Raw genomic sequence first — 21,278 nt, 5'->3', positions numbered from 1 at the left:
TCTTGACCTGAGACGAAATCAAGAGTCAGTCACTTAACTACCCAGGCACCCTGAAACCTGTTTTCTTAAGTGATACTCCTATCCTGTCTCATGGGCATCTAGGAATTTCTTGCTTCAAGACTCATTGGCCTTGAGATGATTTCTATGTATTCTCTTGTGGTAGTGGTCTTTAGATATTTCTAAAAGTGTTTCATGAAACCGAACTGACAACCCATTCTGGCATCCTTGCCTAATGAATATCATGAAAATGCGTGATGCTCGTTTTTGTTCTTTACCACTTGGCTGTCTTTGGTGTGACAACCAACCACTGCTCTATTGGGTGGTGAACCTCACATTAGGAAGAAAAATCTTTCTATAGTCACCATTCCTAAGCTAGCTGAGTTACAGTCCTTGGGGACAGGTATTTCAGAGTATTCATGAAGATCACAAGGGAACTGAAATTGCTTAAAGGTAAATCAATCCAAGGCACAGTGATTCTTTGTTTTGCTGAGTTACACTGACCATTCTTTGGTGTATTTACATTGCTTTTCTAAAACAGTGAAGACAAGTCTTCATTAACCTTAGACTGTGGGTTTAATTGATACTCATATCCCTAGACTATTGGACAGGGACTGGGGAGCCTTGGAGCCCATTCTTAGGTCTTCCATTGACTTAGAGTTACTTCAGGCTTATGGCTGGATCTTTGTGCTTTTAGCCATGTGTAAAGTGAGAATATTTATCAATGGGAAATTTATCAGTATCCCAAAGTGCTTGGGATTTGTGAAGGGTTGTTTCACTTACATATTTTTTTCCTGGGTTATAGAAGTATACAGAGTATACTGTTAATGTAGAGTTAATATAATCATCCCTGGAGAGGAATATGTCTGCAGAAGCCAGTCAAAGGATGACATCCCTGGGGCTGGACCCTGGGTCTGCCTTCTAAGGCAGGGAAAATTCCTGGAGTTGACTGGGCTGCCGGATTTCAAGAGGCTCAGATCAGAGCTCTCCTGCTGGCTGACTTTGGGCAAGTTACATAATCTGTGTGAGCCTCAGTTCCCTCCCTGTAAAATGAAATGATGGGAATGATAATGGTAGTATTTCAGAGGGTTGTTATGGTAAAAATGAGATAATGATTAATGTAGGCATCCAACACAGAGCCTGGATGTCACATGCTGTAGGCTCTGTAAGCGTCCTTTTTTTTTTCCTTTCCTCCTAGTTTTAAACAAATTGAGAAAGAAGAAAAGAGAATTGGCAGACATCAGTGCAATTACCACCTTTATTGTTGTTTTTTTAAATCTCAGCTTTTATTTAGCTTTGTGGCTACAAACAAAGAGGAATAGCTTCGTCTGAATACCAAATGGGTTCACTAAAACTGAATGTCAGAATTGGATAGACTTAGTAATTTAGCTTAGTCTGAGAATATATCCACCAGATTATCAAGGGATCCTAACTCTGAGGAGAAGGATATGGGCAGAGGAGGATGTTTATTTTATGTTAATAGGAGCTCAATTTACTCCTACATTGCTTTCATTTTTGAGTGCCTTTATATTAAGATTGTAACCTAACAATAGTTATTTAAAAGAGGAAATATATTGTTGTTTTTTTTCTCTGCATTTCCTCCGGAGGGTGACCTCTACAGGTTATCTCAGTCATCACCCCTATTTTGGACAGTGTTTTGCCTTCTCATTTCCCTTCTGGCCCTGTTCTTTTGTTCCCCTCCTACCCCACATCCCCATGTGGTCAGAGATATGATTGGATGGCTGCAAAGGGACAATATTTACTTTCCTCGATCTCACACTTGTCTTGGTGCCATAAGTAGGTGCAGGTAGCATCTTTTAAAATAACCTCTTTCTTGAGCTGTTACAAATCTGAATAGATAGGGGGTGCCTGGGTGGCTCAGTGGGTTAAGCCTCTGCGTTCGACTCAGGTTATGGTCTCAGGGTCCTGGGATTCAGCCCCACATCGGGCTCTCTCAGCAGGGAGCCTGTTTCCCTCTCTGTCTCTGTCTGCCTCTCTGCCTACTTACGTTCTCTCTCTCTCTGTCAAATAAATAAATAAAATCTTTAAAAAAAAATCTGAACTGATGATAGGTGGAGAAAGACTATTTGGTTTTCTGCTCTAACCCTATGTATCTTTTCTTCTACAGGTCAAAAACGGAATTGAAGTTTTGAAGGATGGGTAAAGACTTTCGTTATTACTTCCAGCATCCCTGGTCTCGCATGATTGTGGCTTACTTGGTGATCTTCTTTAACTTCTTAATATTTGCGGAGGACCCGGTTTCTCATAGCCAAACAGAAGCCAATGTTATTGTTGTTGGAAACTGTTTTTCGTTTGTAACAAATAAATACCCTAGAGGAGTTGGCTGGAGAATTCTGAAGGTGCTTCTATGGCTACTGGCCATTCTCATAGGACTAATAGCTGGCAAATTTCTGTTCCATCAACGTTTGTTTGGTAAGTACCCATGAAATGTAATGTTGATAATTATTGAACTCTGTTCTTCAAGATAGAGCTCTGTTATATCTAAAGGCCAATTTAGGATGCATTTTAGTTTGCCCTCCAACCTTAATTTGCATTGCCCTGTTGGAGCTAGGTTCTTCCGCTAGTCTCTGTTCAATGGTGTACTTTTCTATGGCCCAAGGAAAATTAGCATGACGTAAAATTAGTACTAAATCTATTTTCAAAAAATGGCTTTAGAGCTAAAATTAATGTGTGTGTAATCTTATTTAGAGAAGACATGAAAATAGCTCTTTTCCCTATATTATAAAGGGTTTACCTTCATGTCACACCATGTTTTCATTAAAGTAACTTAACCATGGCTCATATATTTACATTTGTTGTTTATTCTGGAAATTAGAATGGTAACTCTAACTTTTTACCCTCTGGGGGTTTTTTTGAACTTTGGTTTTAGGATGTTTATTTTGAGCCTATTCAACCACAGAATGTTTAGTGCAGCATCCCTTGGTAGCATGCAATAGACAAAGACACTATTAGTTTAAGCTAAGAAAGGTAATTTACTAGAAGGATACTGGGATATTTCATAGAGACCAAGGATAGAATTCATTTTGATAATTGGGATAAATGGAACCTGGGGCTTGAATTCTTATTTTTTTATTTTTTTTTTAAAGAATTTATTTATTTATTTGACAGAGAGAGAGATCACAAGTAGGCAGAGAGAGAGGGGGAAGCAGGCTCCCTGCTGAGCAGAGAGCCTGATTGGGGTGGGGGTGGGGGGGTAGGGGGGCTGTGGCTTGATCCCAGGACCCTGGGATCATGACCTGAGCTGAAGGCAGAGGCTTTAACCCACTCAGCCACCCAGGCGCCCCTGGGGTTTGAATTCTACCAGGATCTTCTTTTTCCCAGTTTCTCTAACTTACCTATTTTATTCTCTGTTCACAATGAATATCAGTTTACCTCTGTTCAGAGAGACTGTCTTGACTACCTTGGTCCCAAAGTTTAGACTCTCGGAAAAGAGGCTGATGTTGACCCAGGTTGAGTGTGTTTTCTGCCTTTCGCCTAATTGATTTTGGCCAGAAGATGAGTGATACTTATCCAACAAATATGCACTGATCACTTATTATATGCCAGAAGTATTCTAGAGAGTGAATAAAAAACCAGGGTCTAGGGAAGCCTGGGTGGCTCAGTCAGTGAAGCATCTGCCCTCAGCTCAGGCTATGATCCAAGGGTCCTGGGATGGCAGCAGGACCAGGGTTCTTTCTCAGCTGGGAGCCTGCTTCTCCCTCTGTCTGCCTCTCCCCTTGCTTGTGCTCTTTCTTTCTCTCTCTGACAAATAAATAAAATTTTTAAAAAAGTTCTTTAAAAAAAAGCAGAGTCTATGCCCTCATAACAACTTACATCCCCCAGGATGGAGAAAGACACTAAACAAATTACCGTACAGTATGCAAAGAGGTGGTAAGTGCTGGGGAAGGGGGATGGCGAGAAAGAAAGTTTTAAATGCTGCTGGGCCAATTAGAGAACTTCGTAATAAAACATTATAAGATTATAAGATCATAGGTGAAACAGTGTGTGTATTTTCAATCTAGAAACTTGGTTAGAAACAGATGGCAATGGTTTAAGGAAAAAACAAATTAACAACATAGATATACACACATAGTATTACTTATATATTCTTTTAAATCTCTAGTCAAACTATGGTCATCTGTTTCGAGGACATAAATTTATAAAATGTACATATTTTATATATATTATGTATGTACATAGTTTCAAGAAGTTTGCTGAGGAAATGAAAGGAGCTGGGAAGTAGCTAAAAATAGAAGAAGGACCAAGGAAAGATTTTGTTGTTGGTGGTGGTGGTGGTGCTGGTGTTGAGGAGTGAGGTTAATTGATCTGCTTGTCGTTTTGGGGGAAAGACATTGAAATGAAGATAAAGATATAGAAAGAGAGCTCTCCGAAGGTTTCTCTGCTTTATTTTATTTTATTTTTTTAAAGACTTTATTTATTTGAGAGAGAGAGCGAGCGCACATGAGGGATGGGGAGGGGCAGAGGGAGAGGGAGAAGCAGGCTCCCCACTGAGGAGGGAGCCCATTTTAGGACCCTGAGATTAGGACCTGAGCCAAAGGCAGATGCTTAACTGACGGAGCCACCCACATGCCCCTTCTCTGCTTTATTTATGACTTAGGACACAGAAATAATGGCCTTAGCAAAGACAGGTGGAGAGACCCCAGTTGCTCAGAAGTTGTCATGAGAGGGATGAAGGTTTGTATTCTAATACGTACCTTGGGGTGGGGGAGTAGACAGGCAGGTGGGGATCTGATAATCTGTATTTCACTATGAAGAAGAGCTAACGATAGAGGTGTTGGATGGTGCGAGGGGTTTAAGAAAGCGGCTAAGGTTTGGAAGAGCAACCCTAGGGAGTGTAGATGCTAGCTGACTAGGGACAAAAGAAGGGTTACTGATGATCACCGAGGGCTGTTGGGGTTGGCCACTATAGATTGGAATGACATCAGTCTGAACTGCTAAGCAGTTTTCTTTATGAGCTCAGTCACCCGCAACAGAATTCCAGAGTGATTCATCTGGGTGGGGACGGCTCGGGCTTGCAGTATTGGAAACAAAGGATAGAGAATAAGTGGAGGGTTCTAATAAAAAAGGTATTGTTTTGATTAAAAGGGGTCTGGCTGGGCATGGAAAAGAGGTAAGGAAGATTGATGGTCTGGGAGGAGCAGGCAAGGATTGGAAGAATGGGTGATACTGCACAGGTGAAAGGGAAGTAAGAAAAGGGCAGGGATTTATGGATGTGGTGCAATGCCATGTTGTATTGAAGGACAGCCATTCTTCAGTGGTGATTTCTAATTATGGTGTGGCCTTTATGAGTGCCAAGTAAAGTGCAGAGACAGGTCATGAGAGAGAGGGTATCTAGGAACTGGGTATTAGTCAGGCAATCCACCAAACACTGAACAAGCATGGTGTTGTGCATGACATTGATAACGATGGGAGAGGTTAAGGTGAGGGTGAGCCGGGGAGGTTAGTTTCGAAAACTGGTTCGGGAGTGCTGGCAGACAAAACACTAGACATCTGTTACGTCCAGCAGTGATGGCTGGATGTGTTTGTGATCCATTTGGGAGATTTGCTCAGAGTAGAAAGGTAAGGCAAACGTGGACAAAATATCCAGTTTAGAGAAAAGTTATCGACTTATATTGAGATTGGTCGAGAATCGTATGGTCAAGGTCATGGTATTAATAATAAGGGCAGATCATTTGATTCTGTAATTTCTACATTTTGTTAAGTTATTCTATTATAAAATCTAATGTTTTATACTAGAATCACATTTCATTAGTGGCTTATTTTTTTAATTCTCCTGTTGGTATAAATAATTCAGCCCTGAAAAATATCACTCTGGATTTCAAGTGTGTGTTGAATACTAATTATTTTGAGATAGTGCAAAAGTGTGTCTTTTTTTTTTTTTTTCCTGCTTACCATAGGAAAGATTCTGTGATATGGTTAGCTTTATCACTTCTCTTTGGCAATTTCTTTTTTTCTTACTAAAAAATCTATGAAATTATATGGGGTATTAGAGAAGGAATGATAACCTTTTGCAAATCTTGGTGGTAAGTGGAAAAATAACTGGATTCCTGATTGAATTTTCTAGTGAAGTGCAAACTTGTCTTCTTCTATCTCTCTTCTCCCTTCATGACCATTATGTCTTCCTTCATTCACAAAATGGTGATCATTTGCTCCTAATAGTTCTGTCCTTCTCCAGTTAATTCTGGGTTTTGCTGCTGGAATAATTTTTCTACATGGCTAAATGGATCCTATTACCTACAAAATAAAATCTAAACTCCTTTGATGGATAGCCAAAGCTCTTGATGATTTACTCCTGCCTGACTTCAAAACTGGTCTCTTGACATTCCACAGTTTTTGAATTATTTGCAGGTCCTCACACCTGCTGGGTTCTCTCATGCCTCTGTGTCTTTGCATATGCACCCCGCTTCTTGCATCATGCTCAAGCCCCTTCTTGTTAACTTGGTTGATTTCTCTTTTTCTTCTATATCCAAGTTTAAGCATTATCTCCTCTTTGACACTTTTCCTGACTCCCTCCTGTCAGATATTGTCTTCTCTCCAGCTCCCACTGGGTCTACTTGCAACAAAGAATGTACCCCAGGGTACTTGGGAACTGACAGCCATGCAGCGTTATGGAAAAGGATCCAAAATTTAATGCCAGCATGAACATTGTTTTATTGGCTTGGGGTGTGATAAATGCTTACATCTTTGTTCCCAAATAACTAGCATTAATACATAATTTGTTTTTTGTTTTTTTTTTTTTAAGAGACCATATTTAAACCTTTAACAGTTTGCAGGTGCATGCTTGTGGTGGGTGGTGGTGATGGTGTACTGGTGTGTATGTGGGGAGGGGTGAGACTGCTAATTGCAAGCACAGAAATTGCAAGCATGGAAATTGGAGTGGTTTACAAAATAATCAGAATCATTTTGTGAGATCAGCTAAACAGCCTCTTTTTTGTTAATCCTCTGATGAAATGCCAAATAAAAATATTGAATAGAATGCCCCTCTTTCTTTCATTGCCCCTTTCATTTCATTAACTCATGAGTCTTCCCTCACTTATTTTATTATGGAAAATCTCTTCCTAGTAGACTCCGGAAGGACAATGTCTGGAAGGACAATATCTTATGGCCCAATTAGGGCATGCATGAGGAGCAGTGATAAATCTGTGAGCACATAATTTAATCTAGTTTGTTGGTTAATTTTATTTTTATGAGGCATAAATATTACAATTTTGTGGCTATTGAGTTAACTGCATGAAATCTCCTCATGATTTATAATTTGTAATGTTAATTATCCCAAACAAAAATGGTGACTCTTGCAAATCAGAAATTGCATGTTAGCAGGAACACAAATGATTAAAAGCATTTTAGATTACCCCCTCTCACCTTTGCTGTATGATTGCAATAATGTGAGAGAGCTGGTTTTCCTACCTTAGCACTAAACTTTGATGGTTTCAGGCTGTTCACAAATCCCACATTTCCCAAATGTGGAAAATAATTTAGGAACACATGGGAAATTACAATTGATACATTTCAGAAAAATTTCTGTGGGTTTAACACTGAATCTTGTTGAGGTCAGTACTATATTTGGATTTATGAAAGTTGAATTCCATTGGAATAATCTCCCAGAGCCTCTCTCCTCCATTTGTGTAGATGATTTCCATTGTTTAAAAAAAATAAATATAATGCATCCTAGCCTTTTGGAAAATTATACGTTATACATTGGAGAAACCCATGAATAGAGAAATCCAAAGATTTCTGATGATGAGTTATATAAAGAAATAAGCTTACTCAAGAAATCCTTTTTATTTGAAATGATTTACAAAGACATATATGCTTAATACAATAGGAATAGAAAAGAAAGACCACAGAAAAGACAGAGAATTAAGTATGTTTTGATTTCATGAGGTGTTACCTGGTTGGTGTCAAGCTTAATTGGAGCCTCGGCAAAAGGGGAACTGTGATCTGTTACATAGCTTTGCATAACAGAAATGGTGGAAATTGCACGTTTCACAAAGGAATCTTTCTTTGCACTAAATTTTGGAATTTCCTTGCTCTAAATTCTGGTAAAGGATTTCTTTTTTCTTTAGTTTGTAGGAGAGTCACTGACTAGTGTAGTGGCAAGGACAGAAATAGATTTCACATTCTTGTATCTTTAAGCAAACTTTCATTAAAGTTTAGAGTGTAATTTTCAAGCATAAAAGCAATTCTGTGATTTATTTTTTATTTTCTACTTATTTATTCCCTGAAAGTAATTCTGTGAAGTGCAGAGTGATCAGAGTCTAAGTATTGCCTTCTGGTTGGATAACTTTATCCGAGCATGAATCTTAGACCATCAAGATTGTGACAAATATATTTCTCAAACAAACCTCTCCTGCTATTTGTCTTCCCTATTTTCTTCTTATTCGCTAATTTGTGCAGAGAGCCTCTGTTAGTTTCTTAACATGTATGGAGGGCGGGGGGCAGGCTGACTCAGGATGAGTTGAGAGGTATAGGATATGAAAATGATTCAGCACCTGTTAGCATTGCACAGTTCCTTTTTAAAAACAGACATATTTGTGTATATAGTTATTTGTATAATTGTTTCACTAATGTCTGGGTTCCTGGCTATACCAGAAGCCTCAGGAGGGCAGGGCTGATTTTGTGTTGCTTCTCGTTTAACCCTTGGTGCCTGAAACAATGCTGGAACACAGTAATATTTGATAAATTTGAATGAATAAATAAATTAATGCTCCTTTGTCTTTTACATGTTGCCTTCTTACTATGAGCTATTGAAGGGTATTCATTTGCTCATTCATAAAATATGAGACATGGTCTCTGCTCTCAAGGAGTTTAAAATCTGGATAAAGAGACAGGATACATATGCATGAAAAATTAATTACTCTGATAATACAAGGAAGTGCCTATCAAGTATCTAATGAATAGTCCAGACTGTGAGAGCTATGGGAATTCAAGAAAGAGATCATGGTGGGCTGGGAAGGTAAAAGACAACTTTGCTGCCAATGTGGGATCTAAGCTGAGTCTGAAGCATGAGTGGGTTGAAAATAGATGGGATGCAAAGAATTCGTTACAAATTTCAGGTCACGGGGTAGATGGTGTGAGCCGAAGAGATGAAAACAACTTAGCTTTTTTTGGAGTCAGGGAAAACGGAGGAAGTCGTGCTCATTTTGAAGGGAGTGAAAAGTTTGCATTAGGAAGGAGCAGGAGAGGTAGTAGAACGGTGTAGTAGAAGGCTAAATTCTTCCTTTGGTCTTGAAGTGCCCGTCTCATCCTTGGCAATTTATCTATTCCAGTGTGGTCTTTGAGTCAAGGAAAGCATTTGAACGAGATGGGAGATGATGACAAGATTCTCATGAATCAGAATGAAGCAGAATCTAGTGGGAATTGCAGAGGGGCAGGTTAGGGCCCTAGAGTAGAAAGGAAAGGAGGAAGGTATTTTTGGAGCCCCTTGCAGCCATTCGGGCCACTCTGGCCTAGGGTTGGGGCAGTGGGCAGCAGGATGGGCTCATGCAGAACCTTGTGAAGCGTCAACAATTGATGGGATGGATATGGTGAGAGTAGGGTGAAGTACAAGTAATGAGATTGGGTGAGTGACTTAAGGGAGTGATTATTTTATTTAAAAAAAAAGAGAGAGAAGGGAGTTATTAGGAGAATATAGTTAGAGGAGATAATGCATTTAGGAAATGGTGGGATCAGGTAATGAGAACATGGGCAATGGACCAGTTACCTTCAGGAGTGCTCAGAACAACATAGGACATGTTTGCTGAACTGAATCCAGGCACACACCGTTTTTTATCCAGGCCCTGAGACCAGATGTGCTTCAGAATTCAGTGCTGTGCCTGTGTTTGGTAGCTGGCCCTATGGGGCTGAGGAATCACTCCATTATCAAACACATTGTCAGAACCATCCCTGGATATATACGTATTTAAATGAAGTGGTGTAAATAAATAGACTATAAACAGCCTCAAGTCAGTATAGGTTAGGTTTTGCTGCTAAGTGAATTGAGGTTTGGTCAGGTCTTGCCAAGGGATCAGTTACAAAGATCAGAATCTTTGGATTTCAGCATTTCAGAAACTGGATAATGGACCTATACTTGCGTATAAGCCACATTTCATATACATGTTTGGTACCCCCAAAATAGCCAGCTGCAGAGAAATCATGATGTTTTTAGAGACCTGTTATTAAAAAAAAAAAGAAAAGAAAAGAAAAAGAATGGTTTGACTAATGACTAGACATCTATAAAAGAAGAATGCATGTTGAAGGGGGATTTTCCTTGCGTTGGTATCATGAGAAATATTAATGAGTTTGCTATTTTTTTGTGTACCTAGGTCTGTTTTAGTGTAAAAAGGAAGTTCTGAATAAAACATTCTCAGTACATCCAGAAATTTGAAAAGACAAAATCTATGCTTTTTTTCTTTATTTTTATTTTAGCAAAAAGGCCGTTTTCCATAAAATACCAAGTAACTCCATAATGTTCTGCCATTTAATGAATTGAATAAAGCTAAATGCTTGTTTTCTGTTGTCTTAGTTTTAAGCCTAATCTGAAATTCTTTTCTTTGTGTTTGAGCTATGCATATGACTTTATCATTTCAAAATAGAAAAGATTCAGACGTCCCAGAAAGTGTGGGCAAGATAGTCATGGTGATACACAGTATCAAAACATGAAGAAACAGATTTAATCATACATTTATGAAGGAAAAGCACTATTTTAATGTAACGGTATGAATTCCATTACATCGTATACCATTAATGGTATGATACAACCTCCTTTGTGTTAATTTGGGATCTGAATATCTGAATAGTATAAATGGATCCTCAAATTTATCCTGATAGTTGATAGTACATTAAGAACATCGGTTTTTATTACTGCTCAGGGTGATTTCAACAGCTGATTATTTTAAGTATTGTACTCTCACATAAGGACTTCCTTTTGGAGGAATTACTTGAACAAATGCCGTATATGTAGCTAAATGCTACTTAGAGAGAATATCTGTGATTTTAAGGTTTTTCTTTTTAAAGATTTTATTTATTTATTTATTTGACAAACAAAGATCACAAGTAGGCAAAGAGACAGGCAGAGAGAGAGGGGGAAGCAGGCTCCCCGCCAAGCAGGAAGCCTGATGCGGGGCTCCATCCCAGGACCTGAGATCATGACCCAAGCCGAAGGCAGAGGCTTTAACCCACTGAGCCACCCAGGTGCCCCTAATTTTAAGTTTTGTCTTCTCAAAATACCGTATTTGATACTCATGATGGTCATTATTCAAATATTTATTACCATCTTCATTCTCAACCAGTGTATACCACGTGCCAGAACCTTCCTTTTTCTTCCACTGGAGTTGTCAACACATAATTCCTTTTTGAAAAGTAAAATAATTTTATTCAGAAATAACTGCAGAATTCAAGGGAGAAAAAAATGTTATTCCAATGCTTGAGAAAAATAGAGCAAAAAGCAAAGCTTTTGATATGAGAGGTTCAGAAAGGTAAACTGGGAAATGATTGTTATTTAGCATTAAAATAATCCCCAGGGAACACTCTCTTCCCAGGTAGATTTGAGGTCTAAGTGTTGGTGAACTCAGTAGACCTTTACCAAAAAACTGCTGCTGCTTTGCCGCTCTCTCTTCCAGAGCAGGAAACGAAGGCGGGGCTGGAAGTCCCAGGCTTGCGGCCATTTCCTCCCACACCTTATTAGGTGTCTTCATTAGCGTGTGGCGCAGCCAGTTGTGCAAGCATTAGCACTAAAAGGCAACCAGCCACAGCTTTCCAGCTTTCAGTGCCATAGGATCGTCTGGCGGCTCCGGTTCCCGTAGGACAGAGGATGCAAACACTGTAAAAGGATACCTCAAGGACTTCCCTGAACTAACTCAGGATAGAGCATTTTAATTAAGCTGCTATTAACCAAGTAGCTTTCTGGATACCTTTTACTGAGCTTGATATAAATGAATCATCAGAGGCTCAGGAACCTTTCCTCACTAGCCCAGGTTACTGCCTCCATTTCCTCTTCTCATTTTCCACCTATGGGAGGTAAAAGTAGAAATTTCTCATGGAAGCGACTATCCAGTGGGATGGCAGCAGGCAGATTCCATGCCGTGGTGCTGAGAGAAACCGCTTCACTGATGAATGAAATAGAAGTAGACTGTTGACAGCAAGCTAAACAGTATGTAGTCAATAGGGAAGCTAAGAGTGCTTGAGCCCTTGATTCATCTCAAACTGTGTTGATAGAGGTGGTTTATTGTTCAAATAAGGGGTCAACAGGTCTAGGTGGGAGAGGAGTGTGATGAGAGGACACTGATGAAAGTTTTCTCTGATTCAATTTCTTTCTTTTTCTTTTTTTTTTTTTTTTTAAGATTTCATTCATTTGACAAGGGGGAGTGGGGTGGGGTGACAGAACAAGCACAAGCTGAGGGAGTGGCAGGCAGGGGAGAAGCAGGGTTCCCACTGAGCAGGGAGCCTGATGTGGGGCACGATCCCAGGACCCTGGGATCATGACTTGAACTGAAGGCAGACGCTCAACTGACTGAGCCACCCAGGCACTGCTCTCCGGTTTGATTTCATTTGTCTTTTATTAATTCCTAAAACTAGATTATTTCTTGAAGATAGTTTCACTGAGTTAAAGTATTGCTTACACTACTTAGGAGGTATGATGAACTAACAAAGATATTAATAATTGCCTTCCTTGGGAGATCTAGATCCATAGGGTACATGTTGGGAGGTGGGAGAACGTAGAAGAAGGTTCTGATGTAGTAACTGTGTTGCTATGTTGCTGTGCTGGATTCCGGATAGAAGCAAGGAAAGAAAGGCCATTAGAAGACCCAGGAGTGCATGGGGAGAGGGGTGGGGGAGGTCAGGCTGGAATAAGAACACATAACCTCTCCAAAGACAAATGATCTGTTTCCAGTAGTGGCCTTCAAGTTGTGTATTGCATTTTGAGTATCGGTGTTGGTCAAAGCAATTCTGCTGTTTTGATTTGTTTCTCTCATGGCTGTGGCCCTGACTTATTGTTGACGGTTAAACAGAAATGTTCAGGGTTGATTTGCCTGGCTCCAAGGTCATAGCAATAGCCAGCAGGACAATTGGAACATAAACTGAAGCCTCCTGATTCCCAGACAGGCGCCTTTTCAGGCATCCCAGATGGCAAGCTGGCAGCCGGGGAGCCTGGTCCGCCTCAGGACTGGGTTGTGCTAGGCCACTCCCTACAGCTTCGTTCCACTTTGTGATCGGGGATTTTTATCTGGCACCATCTCCTGCCTGCCCAGCACTCTCTTTTGGGTAAAGAGTGTCATTTTGTTGACCCTGCAAGCAGTTGTCTAGTTCCAGGACAAAGCCTGTCATTGCCACTGACCCAGAAGATGTCAGGCCAGCGCTGTCTGCCCTTGCAGCCACTGGTGAGCTCACATTCTGTGTTGGGCTTTACTGCTTCCCTCTGATTCAAGAAGAATGTGATTACCCATCAAGACTTCCCCAGACTCGTTAAGATCCTTTGCATATCCTTGAGGACAGGCCCACTGAAATGGATAGACCAGCTGAGAGTAGACAAGTGAATACACACAGAAACCTGAGGGAGCAGGTCCCAGGAGCCCAGGGAAGTTCATCTTTGCATGGTAAAGTTTTAAACTTCGTATTTCTGCTGCCTCAACATTCCTGCAAGCAGGCTGTGAGCGCCCCACCTACGTGACCAGGTGGCCCAGTGTGAGAAGGCTGGCCTCTGCCACAAGCTGCCCTTCTTGCCCTCCTCCCCTCTGACCTAGAGACATTCAGACACACCAGTGACATCCTCTCACACCTTTTGCTTATGTGCTTCTAACCCCCAATAAAGACACCTGTTTCCTTTTCTTACTCTCTTGGCTCCCCACCTGCTTGGTTGAGTCTGCTCCCTTGGCCCTCCACGGCTCCTTTCCCCCCAGCGTGGCCCCCTACTGGCCTGCCGTGACTCTCTCCAATTAGTGAGGATAAGAAATGCCATTTTCCTGCCCTTCTCCTGTGTACACTCTGTGGCCACGCCTAACTGACCATCTCATGAAAGTGTTAGGTTCCCCAATAATGGGTCCGTGATTAAAGGAGCGAGGCTGATACAAAGCGAAGGTCAAGCAAAGCTTTATTTCACGCCAAGCATCAAGAATCAGACTCAATGTTAGGGGCCGTGCCTCTTACAGAGAGGGCGACCCTTCTCTGCTTCACAGACTAGCTTTTAAGGGCAAAGGCCATGTGGTTGGGCCTGGCCACGCACAGGTGGCCAATGAAATTGTAACACACAGAGAAAGCTGCACAGTCATATTAGGTCACACATAAGTGACCAATTGAATTATAATTTACCCTAGTAGATATTTGAACCAGCCTATCACCTTGGTCAGAATTGGCGCCCAAAAGGTGACCAAAGGGCGGGGCCCATACTCCTTGGTAGCTAGGGAGACAGTATGCGCCCCCCCACTGATTGGATGTCTCCACCTGGCCTGACCCACCCTTGTATTTGGGCTTGGTTACCTGGGACTGGTTTCCAGGACTTGTTTTTAAGTAAGTCCCTTGGGGGGAGGGGAGCAGCGGCAGTTTAAGGGTTAAACAACAAAGTTATTGTTTCACCGGGTGGAAGCACTCTGGCTAAATAGGTCCTTACAAAAGCATACAGAACAGTGTTTCTTGCTGCTTCGTGACCTATCCCCTCTCTCTTTTATGTTCTTCCCAATGTATTCCTGTTTGAGCTGTGCCATCACTGACAAATACATTGAGTACCCATCATTTACACGGGACCGTGTTAGGCGCCATATACTCTCGTCTTTCAGGAGCTTGTGGTGAGCTAAGATTAGACACAGACGTATGAAAATACAGCTGTAATAGGACTGTGATGTCAGCATATGATAATTGCCATGTAAGCAGGATGAACAATCTATTCTGCAGGAGGCAAGAAGTCATTCCCAACAGAAATGGCCAAATAAAACCTTCTCATAGGAGTTCATGAGAACTCTAGAACCTCACAGTGAGTGGGTTTGGTGGGAGCATCTTTGTTATATTTTCAGCCAGTCTCCCGAGTACCATGGAACTCACCATCTCCTAAGAAGTCTGGCTCTGATCACGGTTTCTGCAATAATTCTTGGTTCTGAACCTTAGCTGTGCCTTGCAGCTCCAGGAGAATTCCATTGGCGGGGGGATGGTATTCCAAGCTGGAGAAATGTCAAGCACACAGTTGTAGGGAAGGAAAGGATGGCTGGTTTCGCGGTAGAGTGGGAGTGGGGCAGGTTTCCTGCGTTGGGAGATTTGGGTCTTCTGGAGGCTGGAAACGGAAGCTTCAAGGCAAATCGTGGAGGGTCATGAATTTCAGGTGCAGGAGCTTAACATTCATTCTGAAGACAAGAGGAGGCCATAGACCATGTCCCTCTTTTTACATTTTAGATTTATGAAAGTAGTACAAGCTTGTTGTGGACAAAACAGAATAACAACAACAAAACAAACCACCTCCAGATTATATGAATGAAGTCAGAGAACTTAAAAGTTTTAGATCACAAGAGTGAAAAGATCAAAATGGTATTTTAGGATGATGGATACAGGATGACCGGCTTTGAGATGGGGAGGGCCTCGGTCACTTGGGTACACCTGACCTCAAGGGATCGAGGCCCGATTTAGAAGTGGCAATGAGGACAGAGTGGAGGGGAAGGAAGGTAGCAGGGTGGTGAAGGGAGACCTGATAGTGCCAGCACACTCTTTTCTTTTTAAAATGAACATCTTCATTTTAAGAACTCTGTTCCCTAAGTGCATTCCCATCATTTACTAAACAATAAGGCATATCAATCTATCTCTAAAATTAGAAACTTGAATTATCAGTAGATCATTTTACCTTCTTTTCCAAGTTTGCTGGAAGTAATGAATGCATTATTCTGGTTATTTGTAACGCTAAGAGACTTTAAGAAAAAGCAGATTTATGTTCACAGTTGTGTATCTCAAGTTGCAAAAATATCAATGCCACTGAATTTCCTTTCTGAAGCTTAGTATTCGCCTGAACTTGTTCACTGTTTGGGATCACGCTCACTGACTTGTCTCAATTCACTTCCCAAGTAGAGGAGCCTCAGCACTATAGGATTTGATTTTGGTCACTTAGTAAATGAAGGCTCCGTGGCTCCAGCATTGAAGAAAACAGAATCCCTGCCCTGACCGAGCTTACACTCTAGTGGGAATAGACAGATAATAAGGAAATACGTGATTATATATTATGGCAGTGGGCGGTAAATGCTATGACAATGAATGAATGAATGAATGAAGGAAGGAATGAAAGAAACTGGAGGACTCTGGGGAGGCATCTGGGAAGTTGTGGGAATTTCCTCTGATAAGGTGACATTTGAGCAAAGACCTGAAGGTAATGAAGGAGCAGATAGAGCAGCTTTCTGGGGGAAAACAACCCAGGAGGAGAAGGAGAGAGAAACAAGTATAAAATCCCCAAGACAAGAGTATATTTAGTGTTTGATGAACAGCAAAGAGGCCAATGGCTGGAGCAGAGCAAACAGAAAAGAGAGTAGAGTGGAGATGGGATGAGATAGCAGAATTATAGGCATTTTGTTGTCAAAAGCCCTTTCCTTTAAGTAAAGGGAATTAGTGATAAACAAATTCTTCTGTGTAACTTTAAGAACGTAGTTTCTAGTACAGACATACTCCATTTCAAATTTAGTGAAACCCTTGAGCCTTGCTTCCTAGTTTACTCAGATAAAGCACAGTCGATGGTTTTCCTTCTGGCAGCTCCTTGGCTCTTCAGAACTCCCATTATGGCTCCTTTATGGGGTGCTCACTCCACCTGCCTCCCTCCAGTGGGATCTGGAAGTGACGAAAGCTGCTTTTTATGGTGGGTGAGTTATTTGATCATTTTAAAGAGCCTCTACCCTGTGCCTGTCCCCCATCTCTGCTAGCAGTGCTAACTCTGGGATGGTATTTTTAGCAGTGGGGGCGGGGAGCTGGCCTGTAGGCTGCAGTTGAGGGGGCGGTCGCAATTGTTTGTTTTTCAAGTTCTGACTCTCAGATTATCCCCATAGGGTAAGAAAAGCATCTTTCTCTAGGGATGAGTAAATGATCTGTCCATTGGAGGGTGGGTGTGTGGGGGGGTGGTAGAGAGGGAGCTTGTGGACCTTCCTGGGGTTTTTTTTCTCATTACTCCTGCCATGAGTCCATTAATTTAGCCATGTGAAAAATGACCCTATCCATTTATTTCTAGATTGTTCTCTGGCTTCTATTTAGAGCCTAAACAGATTACTGGATTCTATCCCCTCCACTGAATTTTGTGAACACAAGCGCTTACCAATCCAAGCGTTTAAATCAGGACAGAGAATGTACTTAACAGCTGAATTCTTGATGATAGATCCAATTGAATATGAAAGAAGAATATTTTTACTCTTCCTCAGAAAACTCAGCAGGGGGTGGAAGTAGAGCTTTAGATACAATACTCAAACAAGTCTAGATATTTCACCCTTAGATATACAAGAAAGGTTAATAAAATGGATGTTAGGCATTCATTTAAGAGGTATTTCAGGAACACCTGTTCTGTGGGAGGCCCACTTCTAGGCCTCGGGCGGGGATGCAACAGTGAATAGTAAGAATGACAGCAATAACAAAGCGCTAACGGTTTTGCTCTCATCGGTTGTACATTCTGGTGGGGGGAATACAGACAATGTGGTCATTCACTCAGTCCATCAAATATTTGTCTCACACATCTCTGGAACATAGTGGGATGGTACTTCCCGGTCTTGTGATTAGTTCTGGCTAGTTGGATGTGAGCAGTGGTGATGTGTGGCATTTCTGAGCTGAAGTATTTAATTTGCACATGTAAGATCTTCTGGCTTTTTGTTCTCTTTTCCAAAGCCATCAGCAGTGCTCTCCCTAGTTGCTGCTGTGGTTGCCCGAGTTCCAGTGTGAAGGTGATGTGGAGTAGTTTCCTTACCCCGCCCTCAGTGAACATGTAATTTGAGAAAGAGAGTAGACCTTTGTTGTTTAAAGCCATTGAGATTTTGGAGTTGTCTGTCATTGTGGCATAACCTACCCTACTGAGAAAGAAATGAAAAAACAAAAACAAGACATGATTTCAGATAATGGTTTCTTCTGTAAAGAAACTGAGACAGGGACCTGTGACTGTCAATAGGACTGTGACAGAAAATGCCAGAGGTGGGGTGGGGTCAGTGTGGAGGCTTCTCTAAATTGGGTAATCAGATTGGCTCCCTTTGAGGAGCTTACTGAGACTAACACCTGAATGATGAGAAGGAACTAGTCAGGCGAAAATCTGGAAGATGTGCCCTATAAATTGAAGGAATAGGAAATTAAAAATCCATGAGTGGTGAGAACATTTGGCACACTTGAGAAACATCAGGGGTGATTTTGGAACTTCTAAACAGAGAGGATGAAGAAGGAGGATGAAATAGGAGTTACTGATGGAAGACTTGGTAGGTTGTGGTAAAGAAATTTTATTTTAAGAATAAAACACCCTAGCATTTTGAGCAGAGAAATTATATATGATTTAGGTTTTTATCGTGACTGTTTGGGTTGCTCTGGGGGGAAAAAAAAAAAAGAAAGAAATGGCTGTATGGGGAAAAGAGTGAAAGCAGGGATACTGACTCCGACTGGTAATTGGGAGATGGCTGTGTTAGTTTTTGGGAGAGGATGTGGTGATTTGATTCAAGATGGCATCATTGGAGATGGAGAGATGTTGGTGGAATCAGGATGCATTGTGAAGATTCATCCCATGGGATTGGATGATGATTTGGATATGTGTGATAAACAGAGATTTAAGGACGTGTGTGTGTGTGTGTGTGTGTGTGTGTTTGTGTGTGTGTGTATACACAACTAGGTGGATTATGTTGCTATTTATAAAGCACAGAGATTGGGGGAAGAAAAGATTTGGGGACAAAAAAATCAGGTTTTTATTTTGGACACATGGAAGTTGAAATGCCTGTCTATATACCCATGCTTATTCAATACAAGATAGGTATGTATGGGGTTCCAGTTCTAGTAATATGAAATAACTTGTATCCAACTATTTTTTCTGTAGACAAAACTTATAACCTTTTAGCCCCCTCCCCACAAAAGAGACAACTGGCTGAAGGCATTGGAGAATTACCTAAAGAAAAAAGAAACAGGTTGGGGGTGGGTGGGGGAGGTGGGCAGGAATTCAGACCTGATAAGAGGGAGCCATTTTGGTGACAGCTTTAACCCTGAGACCAGTCTTCAGCCCATGATGCTCGGGAGCAGCCATAACTCCAGGAGAAAGCTAGTGCTCTTGATCTGTGGACTCAGAATATGGAGTTCGGGGCTGGCAAAGCTGTTGGAAGGTATTGAGGGAAATCCTGGCAACAACAGGGTCACCACAGAGTGGGGAGATCCAAATTTTATGTATAAATTTAAGTCCTTTACTAGCTTTCAGTGGCACACTCTTGGGGGGAATTCAAGAAGCCCAGAAGAAGCACTAGGTGGAAGTTTTAAAGAGCTAAACAGAAATTTTAGTGGCTTTCTATTGAAATACCAGACTGGCTGCCCTTTAGAGATAAAGATTATATCCTAGGGCTATGGAATTTGCCTCAGGCCTGAGGACAAAACCAGCATAGAACCATTCTAACCAAGGGTAAATTCAAGCCTACTTGCCTATTTGCCAATCAGAGTGATTAGCAAATAATTTTAGTGAGTGGTAAAACAACAACAAAATAACACTTTCCAGGGGAAGGTAACAGAGTACAGTCTCTACAGTGTATCATCCATAATGGCCAGTATAAAAACCACACATGCAAAAAGCCCACAGCAACAACAAAAGCAAACAAAAACCCAGGACAATGTGATGCATTATCCAGAAAAAAGTAGTTAATAGAAATGAACACGTAGGTGATCCAGAAGTCAACTAGGAAACAAAGAATATATATATATTTTATTATTATTTTTATTTTATTATTATTCTTTTTATTAACATATAATGTATTATTAACTTCAGGGGTACAGGTCTGTGAATCGCCAGGTTTACACACTTCACAGCACTCACCATAGCACATACCCTCCCCAGTGTCCATCACCCAGCCACCCTGTCCCTCTGTCCCCACCCCCCAGCAACCCTCAGTTTGTTTCCTGAGATTAAGAGTTGCTTACGGTTTGTCTCTCGCAAACAAGGAATATTTGTTTATTTATTTATTTATTTAGAAAGATTTATTTATTTTAGAGAGCAAGAGACTGAACGTGCAAATGGGAGTTGGGATGAAGGAGAGGGAGAGAATCCTCAAGCAGACTCCCCACTGAGCATGGAGCCCAACGTGGGGCTGTATCCCAGGATCCTGAGATCATGACCTGAGCCCAAATTAATAGTCGAAGCTTAACCAACTGAGCCGCCCAGGTGCCCTAATGGATAAGGACTATAAAGCAATGTTTGAATATTGCTCAGGGGCAAATGAGGTAATACAAAGCAAACCAAAAGTAGTTTCATAGTTGAACTACTGAAAAAATCAAAATAAAGAGATGATCTTGAAAGCAGCTAGAGAATAAAGTCACATTTCATACAGGAGGAATGATGATATGCATGATGGCCAACAACTTATCACAAACAATGGAAGTCAGAAAGTATCTTTAAAGTAGGGAAATAAAAATTTCAATCCAAAATTCTATACCCAGAAAACATGTTTTCAAAATGAAGGCAAACTGAAGCCATTTTTCAGATAAATATGCAAGACATTTATCTCCAGTAGATTTGTACCAAAGGAAATCCTAAAAAAAAGTTTCTTCAGCTAGAAAGCAGGGAAACCACAGAGATATTAAAATCTATAAGAATGAATGAAGAGTACAGGTCATAAATATGGGGATACATTAAAAGACTACTTTTTCTGTCTTTTAATTTCTTCAAAAAAAACCACAACTGAATATTTAAAGGAAAATTTGTATTATTATATTGTGGGGCTTTATAACATAATGATATATATGACAACAAAAACACAAAGGATGGCAATAAGTGGAATTTTACTGTTGCAAGATCTGTGTTATACTAAATGACACAATATTAACCTTAAACTGTGATTAGTTAAAGAGACATGTTGCAATCTTTTGGACAATCACTGAAAAATAATACAAAGAAGACAGATGAGAAATCCAAATGGAAAGTAAGTTAGAATACTAAAAAATATTCCATTACGCCAAAAGAAGGCAGGAAAACAGGATGAGAGTAATAGTATGGAGATGGGACAAAGGTAAAGCGAAGAGCAGAGTGGTGGATCTAAACCCAAATATCCTTATAATTAAATTGTGTGCAAGAAATCTAAGCATTTCAGTTAGAAGGCTGAGATTATCAAACTGAA

The 21,278-nt window shown here is 40.8% G+C and overlaps 1 protein-coding gene across 1 annotated transcript in view; it reads left to right on the top strand.

Annotated features, from left to right (window-relative positions):
- TMEM117 (transmembrane protein 117) overlaps positions 1–21,278 on the top strand; it is a 469,463-nt gene that overhangs the window by 8,122 nt on the left and 440,063 nt on the right. Inside the window, exon 2 of the mRNA XM_032876977.1 lies at positions 2,126–2,430. Within this exon, the coding sequence (XP_032732868.1) occupies positions 2,154–2,430 (277 nt within the window). The 5' untranslated portion in view covers positions 2,126–2,153. The remainder of the gene's footprint in view (positions 1–2,125; positions 2,431–21,278) is intronic.

This window comes from Lontra canadensis, unplaced genomic scaffold (genome assembly GCF_010015895.1).
Source record: "Lontra canadensis isolate GAN:19392208 unplaced genomic scaffold, GSC_riverotter_1.0 scaffold59, whole genome shotgun sequence".
Lineage (NCBI taxonomy): Eukaryota > Metazoa > Chordata > Mammalia > Carnivora > Mustelidae > Lontra > Lontra canadensis.
This window is presented reverse-complemented; position numbering and strand designations above follow the sequence as displayed.